Genomic DNA, 15,393 nt, shown 5'->3' on the forward strand with positions numbered 1-15,393 from the left:
GCGGACTTCTCCATGCTTGCGATTGGTCATGCGCTGAAAACACTGCCCCTTTTATGTGCACGCGCTCATATCCAGATTGGAGGAACCTGGGTTGATATACCGAGTTGATAACCGCCGTCGTGTGACCGCTTAGCGTGATTGCAATTGTCCCGCTTAGTGAATCTGGATAAGGAAAAGATATCCTGGATATGTTGAACTTGCTTCGTAGTACAGGCCCCTGGAATTACAAAAAGGGACAAAACAATAGGATTTTAACAAGTCAAAAATTTTTCCCAGTCTTGATTGTTTGGTTGTATTTGTGAGGTTTAAACTTTGTCCTGAACCTTCGGTCTTCCCCTTCATCTATGTAGTATATTTGAAAACAAGTGCATTACTCTGTGTGACCATTAGGCGGCCATATTTTCACCAAATCTCTAGAAACTGGAATAATACCCAATGACCTCAAAATGGCCAAAGTAGTCCCTGTTTACAAATCTGGAGACCATAGTGTATTTAGAAACTACCGGCCCATTTCTGTTCTCCCATGTTTCTCAAAGATCCTGGAGAAATTGTTCTATAACAGAATGATGAAACATTTGCAGGACTGTAATATACTGTATAAACACCAATATGGATTTAGGAAAAATCCTTCTACAGAAATGGCTATAATTCAATTGTTGATAAAATTCACACTGCAATCAATAATAATGAATACGCTTTGGGAATCTTTCTTGATTTATCCAAAGCTTTTGACACAGTTCATTTTGTTATTATTCTTCCAATGTGGATTTGCTCTAAAAAAAAAAGAGAAAATCTACACGGAGCCAGTGTGATCTGCATCTTTTCTACAGAATAAAGGATTAAGTGTAAAGTGTGAAATATGAGTCTGGTCCAGAGTGTGAATGGAGCATGAAAGGCAGCACCAAGTAAACAGAACAACAAGTTAGTTCGGGATGTTTCCGAATCCCACATCAGCAGCTGCTTGAGCTGGGGAGTTTCCCATTTAGTTGGTTTGCTTCATCACCACGGCTTTTAACTGGAAACAAAGGGATCTTGTAGGAGTCATACTCATGTGTTCATTCATTCAACTTTCCAGGGTTACGTACCGACTCTGTGGAGTCTGATTTCAGGTTTCCAGGCGAGGTCCAACAGTCTGCGCTGACGGTCGAGCTCTTCTTCATACTCCAAGATGCTTTTTTCAAACACTGACAATATTTCTACAGCAGCTGCTGTTAGTCGCTGACCGATAAACTCTCTCAGATGATTCACCTTAGACATTGTTGAAGAGGAAAAAGAAAGGAAACAACAGAACCGTCCTCTCCTTCTTCTTCTCTAGGTTTAATGGCAGATCACAACCAACGTTATTAGGTTCTACCGCCACCTGCTGTACCGGAGTGTGTAACATCAGGATCATTATTACACCAGGTTACAGTCTAACTTAAAGGGGGAAAAAAGGAAATACCTAAATAAAATAAGATAACCACATTTAAATCTTATTATCTATCCCTGCATCTTTAAGAAAGACAAGGATTTCCTTATAACAATCCCTCATCACCTCACTCCTCCCTAATAACCTACTAAACTCCATTCCCGTCCCAGCTCGTACATCCTGTCTCTTAAAGCGTTCCTTTCTACCTCATACTTGCCACATTTAAGAATCACATGCTCTACATTCTCTGTGACATCACACTCATCACATTTATCACACACGGACTTTGACATTAAATACAGAGTTGATTCTAAACTAGTATGACCTAATCTTAATCTAGAAATGATGACTTCCTCTCTCCTACACTTTCCTTTGAAAACCTTCACGTTAATTGACTTGTGTATGTTATAAAAATGTCTCCCTTTTACACCGTTGTCCCACACCTTCTGCCATGAATCCCTCACTGCCTTTCTAATTCATGATTTTGCTTCACCTTTACCAAAAGGAATTTCCATAATTACCTCACTACTCAATTTCAATGCTCTTTTAGCAATATTGTCTGCTTTCTCATTGCCATCAACACCCATGTGGGCAGGAACCCAACAAAACTGCACAGTAATTCCAGTTCTGCATAACCTCCACAACACCATTAATATTTCCAACACTAGATCTTCTCTTATTGTTTTATTTGAAGTCAAACTTTGAAGGGCTGCAGTGGAGTCTGAACAAATGACATAGTTCCTTCTCGCAGTTACAGTCAGTATTTCATTCACCAACGAAAGTAATTAGAACAAAATGCATACAACATTCTTTTCATCACTGGTTTACTACGACTTCTGTCATTTAGCAGACGCTTTTATCCAAAGTGATTTACATCTGAGAAAACAACACAAGCAAGAAGGTTTAGAAAGAGTTTTATTGTTTCTGACACAATGAGAGCTGACACAATTTATATGATAAGCTTCTGATTGTTAATATCAATATATAAAATAAAAATAATTTTTAATTCATTTGTACTTTATTATTTGTCATAAAAAATGTATGTTGTTAAGAAACTTTTATAGCAATGGACCTCAAAATAATACACATGGTAAGTCTTTGAGACATTAAAACATTTAAATATCAAACTGATCAAACTATCAAACTATCAAACTGATTTTGGTGTGAAATATATAGATATACAAGACACATTTAAAGCTGCAGTTTCCAACATTTAACCACTAGAGGGAATAAAGATCCCAAACTAACCCCCAAACTCAGAATGACGGTTCATTCATGCATGAATCACCCACAGGTTTTCTGCAGGGGTTTGAAGCCTCTTTTTCCTCGTATTGTGGCAGGTTGGAATTATATGAAGCAAGAAGTTTAATGCGTAATTAGGGGCGTGGCCTTTTGATTGGCATTAATTTGTCCAACCTGTAAATAAATACTTTTTCTACGATCTTAGAAAATGTTGGGAGTAAAGAATCAGGCCTGTAATTAGTGAATTGGTGTCTGTCTCCAGTTCTGTACAGTGGGATGACTTTTGCAGTTTTTTCGTTTGTTTTTTGTAAATGTCCCAGTTCTGAGCGACTGATTACAGCTGTATGTCAGTTAACAATCCATCAATAACCTTTTTGACTATTGTCATATCACCACAGTCAGTTGACACCTTGTTTTTACATTTACTTACAATATCTATCATTTCTCTCTCCTCCACAGCTGTGAGAAACATTGAATCTGGATTTCTACTTATTAATGTTTCCTTCCATCCATCAGCTGATCCAGGATCACACATTTTTCTGCCAGCTTTGGTCCAACACTCACAAAATACCTGTTAAAATGATTAACCACCTCATTCATATCATTAATGACTTCATTGTTATTGGTTACATATTGTGGATAATTAGTCTGTCTTGAACTTTTACGTTATTTTTAGTTTCAACACGGATCTCAAAATCAGCTTTATAATAAATCATGCTTCTGTGGGTCAGACAGGAGTGGACAGCTGCCCCCGGAGGACGACAACATGAGCTTCATTTGTCACGAGTCACCAGACTTCTCCTCCGGGTGATTTTTCATGTGACTCAGCAAATAAATTCTGCGGCTAAAACCTTTGTTGCACGTCTTGCACAAATATTGCTTCTTGCCCGTGTGCGTGGTTATGTGCTGTTTAAGAGCTGATAATTGAATAAAGGTTTTGCTGCAGGTGTTGCACAGGTACGGCCTTTCACCGGTGTGGATCCTCGAGTGAACCACCAGGGTAGAACGTTCTCTGTAACTTTTTCCACATGTTTTGCAAATGTAGGGCTTCTCGCCCGTGTGCGTGTATATGTGGCTTTTAAGATGTGTTGATTTAGTAAAGGTTTTTCCGCAAGTGTTGCACAGGTACGGCCTTTCGCCGGTGTGGGTCCTCAAGTGAACCACCAGGTGGCAACGTAGCCTGTAACTTTTTCCACATGTTTTGCAGATGTAGGGCTTCTCGCCCGTGTGCGTGGTTATGTGGCGTTTAAGATCTGATAATTTAGTAAAGGTTTTGTTGCAGGTGTTGCACATGTTCAGCTTATTGCCAGTGTGGGTCCTTGAGTGAGCCACCAAGCTGGAACGTTCTGTGTAACTGTTTCCACATGTTTTGCAAATGTAAGGCTTCTCGCCCGTGTGCGTGGTTATGTGCCGTTTAAGATTTGATAATGTAGTAAAGGTTTTGTCACAGGTGCTGCACAGGTACGGCCTTTCGCCAGTGTGGATCTTCATGTGATCCATTAAAATACTACTTTTACTGAACTCTTTCCTGCAAGTGCTGCAAGAAAACGCCTTCTTCCCCGTGTGAGTCCTGGTCAGCTTTGATTTACAGTTGCTGTCTGACGGGACAGCAGCATCTTCGTGGTCACCGTGTCGTCTCATTGGCTCCGGATCTGCAGTTTTACTGGAGTCTGAGCGTAAACTTTCAGTCCCTTCCTCATCTTTGTTTTGAGCTTCAGGAGAAGTGTGCAACAGCAGCTGGCCACAGTTTGGTCCTGGTTCATCATTTTCAACTTTCACATCAGCGACATTGACCAATGAGACATCCACCTCTACGTCCTCGTGCTTCATCTCCTGACCGCTGGAGTCTTCCTCCAGTTCTGTAGTCTGTGGATGCCCTGGTTCCTCCTGGTCCGGGCTGCAGCTCCTCTCCAGGTTATCCAGGTGCTGGTCACTGAAAACCCCGTCCTCCTCCACCTTACAAACATTTTCTTGAGGGAGTTCTGGAATTACAAAAAGGGACAAAAAGATAGGATTATAACAAGTCAAAAGTGCTTCCCAGTGTTGATTGTTTGGTTGTATTTGTGAGGTTTAAACTTTGTCCTGAACCTTCGGTCTTCCCCTTCATCTATGTAGTATATTTGTAAACAAGTGCATTACTCTGTGTGACCATTAGGCGGCCATATTTTCACCAAATCTCTAGAAACTGGAATAATACCCAATGACCTCAAAATCACCAAAGTAGTCCCTGTTTACAAATCTGGAGACCATAGTGTATTTAGTAACTACCGGCCCATTTCTGTTCTCCCATGTTTCTCAAAGATCCTGGAGAAATTGGTCTATAACAGAATGATGACACATTTGCAGGACTGTAATATACTGTATAAACACCAATATGGATTTAGGAAAAATCATTCTACAGAAATGGCTTTACTTCAATTGTTGATAAAATTCACACTGCAATCAATAATAATGAATACACTTTGGAAAACTTTCTTGATTTATCCAAAACTTTTTTTTTTTATATTCTTCTTCTAAAATTATTACACTATGAATTTGCTCTAAAAAAATCTACACGGAACCACTGTGATCTGCATCTTTTCTACAGAATAAAGGATTAAGTGTAAAGTGTGAAATATCAGTCTGGACCAGAGTGCGAATGGAGCATGAAAGGCAGCACCAAGTAAACAGAACAACAAGTTAGTTCGGGATGTTTCCGAATCCCACATCAGCAGCTGCTTGAGCTGGGGAGTTTCCCATTTAGTTGGTTTGCTTCATCACCACGGCTTTTAACTGGAAACAAAGGGATCTTGTAGGAGTCATACTCATGTGTTCATTCATTCAACTTTCCAGGGTTACGTACCGACTCTGTGGAGTCTGATTTCAGGTTTCCAGGCGAGGTCCAACAGTCTGCGCTGACGGTCGAGCTCTTCTTCATACTCCAAGATGCTTTTTTCAAACACTGACAATATTTCTACAGCAGCTGCTGTTAGTCGCTGACCGATAAACTCTCTCAGATGATTCACCTTAGACATTGTTGAAGAGGAAAAAGAAAGGAAACAACAGAACCGTCCTCTCCTTCTTCTTCTCTAGGTTTAATGGCGGATCACAACCAACGTTATTAGGTTCTACCGCCACCTGCTGTACCGGAGTGTGTAACATCAGGATCATTATTACACCAGGTTACAGTCTAACTTAAAGGGGGGAAAAAAGGAAGTACCTAAATAAAATAAGATAATCACATTTAAATCTTATTATCTATCCCTGCATCTTTAAGAAAGACAAGGATTTCCTTATAACAATCCCTCATCACCTCACTCCTCCCTAATAACCTACTAAACTCCATTCCCGTCCCAGCTCGTACATCCTGTCTCTTAAAGCGTTCCTTTCTACCTCATACTTGCCACATTTAAGAATCACATGCTCTACATTCTCTGTGACATCACACTCATCACATTTATCACACACGGACTTTGGCCGGGTTTCCCAGATCAGTTAAGTAGTTCTTAACAGCGAAAGACTTCTTTCAAACCTTCTTAAGGAGCCTGTGAAAGAAAATCGCGTTTCCCAGAGTTGCTCTTAGCTTAAGAATCTCTTTCATTAAGAAGGAAATGAAAGATGCTGCTGACCCAGTCTTTACAACCATCTTAGTGAACAAAGACTCACAGATCCAGCCGCGTCAGGCAAATCAATATTACACCAAGCAATGAGATATTAAAACAATGCACCCTGCACAAATTTTGATCTATTTTATACTTTAGATTTATATTGTTTAGCATTTATTGGTGACAGCAAAGGGGGGAAAAAAAGAAAAATAAGGAATAACAAGTGTGTTCCTGTATATGCTTTATGCATTACGCACAAATAAAACGATCATCATGAATATCATTTATTTGATAATTTGGCTGCTATACAGCATGTTCTCGCTGCAAATCAACCGCGTCGCCGTGCGCGAAGCAGAACTGTTTTTATGAACGCATTCGTGCGTCAGCACTTCAATCCCCTGGACGTGCTGTCGGACCGGGCTGTCAGACCGGGACACCTGCGCCGAGCCCGAGCCCGAGCGCCTACATGTGTGATGACAGGGAAGCAGCAGCTGAAAGAACGGGATCCTTTGATGAATCGTTCATTACAGTCTCAAATATAATCAATGGTGTCGGTTTATATTAAAGAATCTTTTTGCCCAGAAGAAAAAAGAGCGAAGACAACGACCCATAACTATTTTCTTCTCTTGAAAAAACCCACCTGCCGACTCGCGCTGTATGGATGCAGCATCATTCAGAAGAGGAGGAATACGTGCGAGGCGGGGATGATCTCTGCAATCTGAAGCCCTCTATAATTGTAAAAAGAATTTCACTTATCACGGGTTCTTTTTGGAACATAACCCCTGCGAAAAACCAGGGTTTGCTGTAATTCCACGTTGCGATTTGCGAAACTCGCCTTCTCTTGGCTCATGTTTTTGAACGCACACACACGCCCACCCCGTTTACTCCCGGTCTCCGTGTGTGGGGAAAAAAAGCCTCACTGTAGCCAGAAATAACGGAGTAACGCACCGTTTGGATGAAAAAGGGTCATTGAATTATATTTATCATCTTAATTCTTTATTATAACGCACAGGCAGCAGTGAATTAGTGCGTTAGGCAGCAGTTGCTGCGTGTGAAAATGCGCTGATAGTGATCGGTGATCGATTTGCCTGGCATCGATTCATTTGGTTTCAGAACCGGACAGCTGCTCCAAAGAGCTTCTGAAAGAGCGAAACTAAAGGACGGTGTTAAGAAGTCATCTGGGAAACACCCGTATCTTAGGATTCTCTCTTAGTTCAAACCTTCTTTGAAGCTCTCTTAAATCCTTAAGAGAGGTTGGATCTGGGAAACCCGGCCATTGTTTAAACATAAATCCCTATTTATTGAGTACTGGTTTAATAACAACATTGTATATGTAGCTCAGTTGTTTAACAGGGACGGTCTTCTCTACTCCTATAATGAGTTTCTAGCAGAATACAATATTCCTGTGTCACCTGGAGACTTTGCAAAAGTATTTGGAGCAATCCCTTCTGGTGTTTGCATGTTTTTTAGATCTTAACCAAGAGTGGAAACCCAACAATTATCCCTGTTATCATTGACTGATACTCCAATTGGCAAAATCTGTTTGTCCTGTAACTGTGGTAAGAACAATAAGTTGATTAGATTCTTGTTTAGACAGGATGTCACCACAGTTCCTTATGTGGTCTCACACTGGAATAGGTACATGAATCATATTGGCTGGAAAAAGGTCTGGCTCTTACCCAACCGATACCTGTTGACCTACAAAGTTAGAGAAATATTGTTTAAAATAATTAATAGATTTTATCCTTCTAATGATCATATTGTTAAAAGGTTTAAAATAGACATTGATGTGAAATGTGCTTTCTGTTCTGTAAATATTGAAACAATTACTCATTTATTTTGGCTCTGCCCCATTGTCCAAAACCTCTGGATTGATATATGTAATTTTATTGTGAACAATATTGAAGAAGAATTTAAGTTGTTTTGGAGGGATGTGCTGTTTGGACTCTATGACTTTGACAGGATTAAGGCAAAACCCAATGAAACATTCATTATTAACCTCGTCATACTGTTGGCAAAATTTCACATTCACAAATGTAAATTTACACATAGAAAACCCTCTTTTGTTGCTTATTACAATGAGCTCAAACATCGACTGCATTACATTTTCTCTTCATCAAAAGGCGATCAAAACTATTAATATCTGTGCTCATTTTAATGTTTTCTTGTAAACTCTTATCCCCCCTGGCATGAAATGTGATTTCTATGTTCTGTTGAAGATATATAATTCGTAAACTTCATGTTTTTGTGAAATAAAGTTTTTGGAAAAAAATAAAATAAAAAAAAGTAACAATCTAACTACAAGTCCTGCATATGAACTCCTACATGAACATCCTCCAACGATCGGGTTTTTTGCCAGTGTCATCTCACATCTTACACGGAGCCACTGTGATCTGCATCTTTTCTACTAAATAAACGATTAAGTCTAAAGAAATGTATGGATCTGGTTAAATACAAAACAGCGCAAATAATGTTCAAAGCGAGCAATAATCTACTAGCATCTAATTTTAGAAAACATAAAGTAGGAACAACAATGTGCAGCATGTGCATATGGAACTGTGGAGACTCTGTGGAACAGTTTGGAGCTGGAAATGAAAAAGTACTAACATAAATCTGTTTAAAAAGAGATACAAACAATTATTTATAAACAGGTATATGGAAGAGGAAATGGGGTAACGAGTTTAAAAAACAAATAAAATAGGGAAAAATGGTATATTATACTTGCTTAAGATATGTTTAGATATTTATGTGGATATTTATGTAGTATATATTATATGTTGAGAGGGATAGTTATAATTATGTAATATATATATATATATATATATATATATATATATATATATATATATATATATATATATACATACATATAGGGATATTTATGTAGTTATATAGTGTATATTTATATAATATTTGTATTTTCTATATATTGATATAGAAAATACATGTAATATTAATGTAATATTTACATTTTCTATATACTTATATGGATAATTATGTGGTAATAGGCATGTTTTACATAGTATTTATATAGACTATATTTATATGGACATTGTGTAGATATAATAATAGCAATAATGTAAATTCATAGAGTTATAAAGGGGTAGGAACTAGGAAAAAGTGTAGACTTCTTCCTACTCCTTTTTTCCAACATATGTGAATATGAAGATTTAACTGTTTATTTTTTATTTTGTATATACATGTTCGAAATAAAAATTGATTCATTCATTCATTCATTCATTCATTGATAAAGTGTGAAATCTCAGTCTGGTCCAGAGTGTGAATGGAGCATGAAAGGCAGCACCAAGTAAACAGAACAACAAGTTAGTTCGGGATGTTTCCGAATCCCACATCAGCAGCTGCTTGAGCTGGGGAGTTTCCCATTTAGTTGGTTTGCTTCATCACCACGGCTTTTAACTGGAAACAAAGGGATCTTGTAGGAGTCATACTCATGTGTTCATTCATTCAACTTTCCAGGGTTACGTACCGACTCTGTGGAGTCTGATTTCAGGTTTCCAGGCGAGGTCCAACAGTCTGCGCTGACGGTCGAGCTCTTCTTCATACTCCAAGATGCTTTTTTCAAACACTGACAATATTTCTACAGCAGCTGCTGTTAGTCGCTGACCGATAAACTCTCTCAGATGATTCACCTTAGACATTGTTGAAGAGGAAAAAGAAAGGAAACAACAGAACCGTCCTCTCCTTCTTCTTCTCTAGGTTTAATGGCGGATCACAACCAACGTTATTAGGTTCTACCGCCACCTGCTGTACCGGAGTGTGTAACATCAGGATCATTATTACACCAGGTTACAGTCTAACTTAAAGGGGGGGGAAAAAAGGAAATACCTAAATAAAATAAGATAACCACATTTAAATCTTATTATCTATCCCTGCATCTTTAAGAAAGACAAGGATTTCCTTATAACAATCCCTCATCACCTCACTCCTCCCTAATAACCTACTAAACTCCATTCCCGTCCCAGCTCGTACATCCTGTCTCTTAAAGCGTTCCTTTCTACCTCATACTTGCCACATTTAAGAATCACATGCTCTACATTCTCTGTGACATCACACTCATCACATTTATCACACACGGACTTTGACATTAAATACAGAGTTGATTTTAAACTAGTATGACCTAATCTTAATCTAGAAATGATGACTTCCTCTCTCCTACACTTTCCTTTGAAAACCTTCACGTTAATTGACTTCTGTATGTTATAAAAATGTCTCTCTTTTACACCGTTGTCCCACACCTTCTGCCATGAATCCCTCACTGCCTTTCTAATTCATGATTTTGCTTCACCTTTACCAAAAGGAATTTCCATAATTACCTCACTACTCAATTTCAATGCTCTTTTAGCAATACTGTCTGCTTTCTCATTGCCATCAACACCCATGTGGGCAGGAACCCAACAAAACTGCACAGTAATTCCAGTTCTGCATAACCTCCACAACACCATTAATATTTCCAACACTAGATCTTCTCTTGTTGTTTTATTTGAAGTCAAACTCTGAAGGGCTGCAGTGGAGTCTGAACAAATGACATAGTTCCTTCTCGCAGTTACAGTCAGTATTTCATTTACCAACGAAAGTAATTAGAACAAAATGCATACAACATTCTTTTCATCACTGGTTTACTACTACTTCTGTCATTTAGCAGACGCTTTTATCCAAAGTGATTTACATCTGAGAAAACAACACAAGCAAGAAGGTTTAGAAAGAGTTTTATTTTTTCTGACACAATGAGAGCTGACGCAATTTATATGATAAGCTTCTGATTGTTAATATCAATATGTAAAAGAAAATAATTTTTTAATTCATGTGTACTTTATTATTTTTCATAAAACATTTATGTTGTTAAGAAACTTTTATTGCAATGGGCTTCAAAATAATACACATGGTAAGTCTTTGAGACATAAAAACATTTAAATATCCAACTTAGTTTAGTTCAGCGCTTCCAGTCGGTGGATTTATTATTGACGTGCACATGCAGGACTCATGAGTCACCGTTTGGCATTAAAATAAAAAGTAAGTTAAGTCAGAGGGAAGGTAAACTTCGGATGGTACGACCAGAGGGAACACAGGGAAGGAAATGAGGATCAATTAACATGATTTTGGTGTGAAATATATAGATATACAAGACTCATTTAAAGCTGCAGTTTCCAACATTTAACCACTAGAGGGAATAAAGATCCCAAACTAACCCCCAAACTCAGAATGACGGTTCATTCATGCATGAATCACCCACAGGTTTTCTGCAGGGGTTTGAAGCCTCTTTTTCCTCGTATTGTGGCAGGTTGGAATTATATAAAGCAAGAAGTTTAATGCGTAATTAGGGGCGTGGCCTTTTGATTGGCATTAATTTGTCCAACCTGTAAATAAATACTTTTTCTAGGATCTTAGAAAATGTTGGGAGTAAAGAATCAGGCCTGTAATGAGTGAATTGGTGTCTGTCTCCAGTTCTGTACAGTGGGATGACTTTTGCAGTTTTCTTTTTTTTTTGTAAATGTCCCAGTTCTGAGCGACTGATTACAGCTGTATGTCAGTTAACAATCCATCAATAACCTTTTTGGCCCGGTTTCCCAGATCAGTTAAGTAGTTCTTAACAGCGAAAGACTTCTTTCAAACCTTCTTAAGGAGCCTGTGAAAGAAAATCGCGTTTCCCAGAGTTGCTCTTAGCTTAAGAATCTCTTTCATTAAGAAGGAAATGAAAGATGCTGCTGACCCAGTCTTTACAACCATCTTAGTGAACAAAGACTCACAGATCCAGCCGCGTCAGGCAAATCAATATCACACCAAGCAATGAGATATTAAAACAATGCACCCCGCACAAATTTTGATCTATTTTATACTTCAGATTTATATTGTTTAGCATTTATTGGTGACAGCAAAGGGGGAAAAAAAAGAAAAATAAGGAATAACAAGTGTGTTCCTGTATATGCTTTATGCATTACGCACAAATAAAACGATCATCATGAATATCATGTATTTGATAATTTGGCTGCTATACAGCATGTTCTCGCTGCAAATCAACCGTGTGAAGCAGAACTGTTTTTATGAACGAAGCAGAACTGTTTTTATGAACGCATTCGTGCATCAGCACTTCAATCCCCTGGACGTGCTGTCCGATCAGGCTGTCCAGGCAGCCGTGACACCGATCCAGGGTCGGCGTCATGGGGGGGTCATCCGCGGGCCATGCCCCCCCAAATGAGTTATTGTGCCCCCCTCCACTCGCCCACAAGCAGGCCAAGCCTTTGTGCCAAACTTTGTATTTTATTGATTACTTATCTTATTGAACGTGAAATCATCCTTCGTAAATTACATTTAATTAAAACCCGTGCTTATTAATCACAAAACACAGGTTAAACATCATGACCAAATCCGCTCCGACCCGGTGTGTCAGGATCAGCGCAGACAGACTGCAGCTTCGCCTGAATTATGGTTCCGCGTTAAATCGACGGCGTAGGGTCGCGGTGCGGTGTGCGTCGCCGCGTACCCTACGCCGTCGGTTCTGCGTTGGTGTGACGCGGAACCATAAATCAGCCACCGGGAGCAAGGGGTTGGGGGAGCTGGGTTGATGTTGATCCGCGGACCAAACTTGTTAAGGAGCATCAAACTCACTCTTATCTACGCGGAAATAACGCTAAAATATAAAGAAGGCTTCCCAAAGTGTGATCTATTTAAAAAAAAAATTAAGATGTGCAACTCTTCTAAAGGTGAGACATGCATTTAATTGACTTCATGGCGCCAGCCTTGGCGTTTATTATTACGCAAATGTGGAATGTTTGGGTCTGTCTAATTTCGTCAAATTAAATTTGGAGATTCACCGTTCACATTTTTATGTGTATGCGTTGTATGAGAGAGAGATGGAGAGGGCGAGGGAGGGAGGGAGAGACGTGGGCTGTACGTCGTTGTTTTTTGTTTTTTTGCAGTTTGGGTGCACAATACACTTGTGTGTGTGTATTAAAAAGAGATTTTGCAGTATGTTGTGTAATTGAAGCTGGTTTGCTGTGATCGTTGATGGCAAACTCATTAAGCATTTACATCATATTGCGTTCTTGAACGGCAGTTTGTGCCCCCCCGCTGGTTATTATGTGCCCCCCAATTAGATCTGTTCTGCTGCCGACTCTGCACCGATCCTCCTGCGCCGTGCCCGAGCACCTATATGTGTGATGACAGGGAATCAGTGCATTGAGGAGCAGCGCTGCGTCTCCACCAGTGTTGTGCTAGTTACTGAAAAATAGTAACTAGTTACCGTTACTAGTTACTTCATTAAAAAGTAACTCAGTAACTCAGCTACTTAGACCAAAAAGTAATGCGTTACTATGAAAAGTAACTTTTTAGTTACTTTAAATAAAAACATTATTTTAAATGCTCCCATTAATGCCCCTCTAGCCTTCATTTCAGCAGGTACTGTATGGATTTGCATTGTGCATCGTGTTCTGCATTCTAAACAGTCTCCCCGCTTCTTCACTTCCTGTATCAATAACGTTGGTTGCTTAGCAACAAGCTGAGAACAGCCAATGAGCTTCAGCAGCAGCTGAAGAACAGGAGCCTTTGATGAATCGTTCATTACAGTCCTCAAATATAATAACCAATGGTAGCATGTTGGTTTATAAGAATCTTTTTGCCCAGAAGAAAAAAAGAGCGAAGACAACAACCCATAACTATTTTCTTCTCTTGAAAAAACCCACCTGCACCGCGGGATTTAGGATAAAAAGACGCTACAGAGTCAGGATGCAGCGGCTCAGAAGAGCAGTGAAATACGTGCGAGGCTGATCTCTGCAATTTGAAGCCCTCTAGAATTGTAAAAAGAATTTCACTTATCACAGGTTCTTTTTGGAACATAACCCCTGCGAAAAACCAGGGATTGCTGTAATTCCACGTTGCGAAACTCGCCTTCTTTTGGCTCTTGACCGCTCATGTTTTTGAACGCACACACTACGTTTCCTCTGGTCTCCACGTGTGGGGAAAAAAAGCTTCAATGTAGCCAGAAATAACGGAGTAACGCACCGTTTGGTAGCGGTAATTGCGTGACTGAATTTAAAAAGTAATGCGTTAGAGTATTAGTTACCGCAAAACTAACGGCGTTACTGTCATAACCCTGGCTCAAAGGCCATGACAAAAGAAGGGGAAAGGACGCAACGTACTAGTAAATTAAGATATTTATTAAGGTAAATCAATAATCACAAATAAGATAAGGAATGGGATGTGTAAAGTCAGTAAAATCAGTAGTATGCATGTGGATGTGTGTAAATGTGCTGTATGGTGTTGTGTGTGCAAAAGGCTCAACAAAACCAAAAGGAGTGCTGCCAGGATGAAAAGAGAGAGAGCGAGAAAGACTGAAGCCCCAGCCTTTTCTCTTCCTGAGGAGCACCCAACCCAGGTGCTCCAGATCTAACAATCAGCTGGCTCCACCTCGAAGAGGAAAACAGAGAGAGAGGGACTGAGACACAATATAACATAGGCCATCACAGTTACTGTAACCCGTTACTAAATAACGTTAGTCCCAACACTGGTGTCTCCACACCCGCTGTGTCTCCACACATCCGCAAATACAACGTTGATGAATGCAATGGTGAAAACGGTCAAGCAGCTAAGTAAACTTCAGAATATTTTTTTGAGGTGAAGGATTCTGTTTTACTAGTCAGGAGGATACAATGTGGTCCTATATGCTGAATGATCGTTAAGTTAATTTCTCCTTTTGTCCATCTTTCACATTTAATAAAAACAATACATTTCCTCATTATTCTCTTACCAAGACTACTTCTTATTTAGTTGCAGTCTTGTTTTCATCTTGAAAAAGGGTCATTGAATTATATTAATCATCTTAATTTTTAATTATAACGCACAGGGAGCAGGGAATAAGTGTGTTAGGTAGCAGTGATGCGTGTTAAAATGTGCTGATAGTGATCGGTGATCGATTTGCCTGGCATCGATTGATTTGGTTTCAGAACCGGACAGCTCCTCCAAAGAGCTTCTGAAAGAGAGAAACAAAAGGACGGTGTTAAGAAGTCATCTGGGAAACACCCGTATCTTAGGGTACCTTCTTAGTTGAAACCTTCTCAGTTGAAACCTTCTTTGAACCTCTCTTAAATCCTTAAGAGAGGTTGGATCTGGGAAACCCGGCCATTTTCATTAAACCTTCTCCAGAGA

The 15,393-nt window shown here is 39.3% G+C and overlaps 1 protein-coding gene across 1 annotated transcript; it reads right to left on the bottom strand.

Annotated features, from left to right (window-relative positions):
• Positions 1–3,607: 3,607 nt before the first annotated feature.
• On the bottom strand, positions 3,608–4,186 carry LOC133441184 (zinc finger protein 10-like; the record flags this gene model as incomplete). Its single annotated transcript, XM_061718584.1, has 1 exon — positions 3,608–4,186. A coding segment is annotated over one exon (579 nt), but the record flags the coding sequence as incomplete, so codon positions are not given.
• Between the last annotated feature and the right edge of the window lie 11,207 nt (positions 4,187–15,393).

Source organism: Cololabis saira, chromosome 3 (genome assembly GCF_033807715.1).
Source record: "Cololabis saira isolate AMF1-May2022 chromosome 3, fColSai1.1, whole genome shotgun sequence".
NCBI classification, from domain to species: Eukaryota; Metazoa; Chordata; class Actinopteri; order Beloniformes; family Belonidae; genus Cololabis; species Cololabis saira.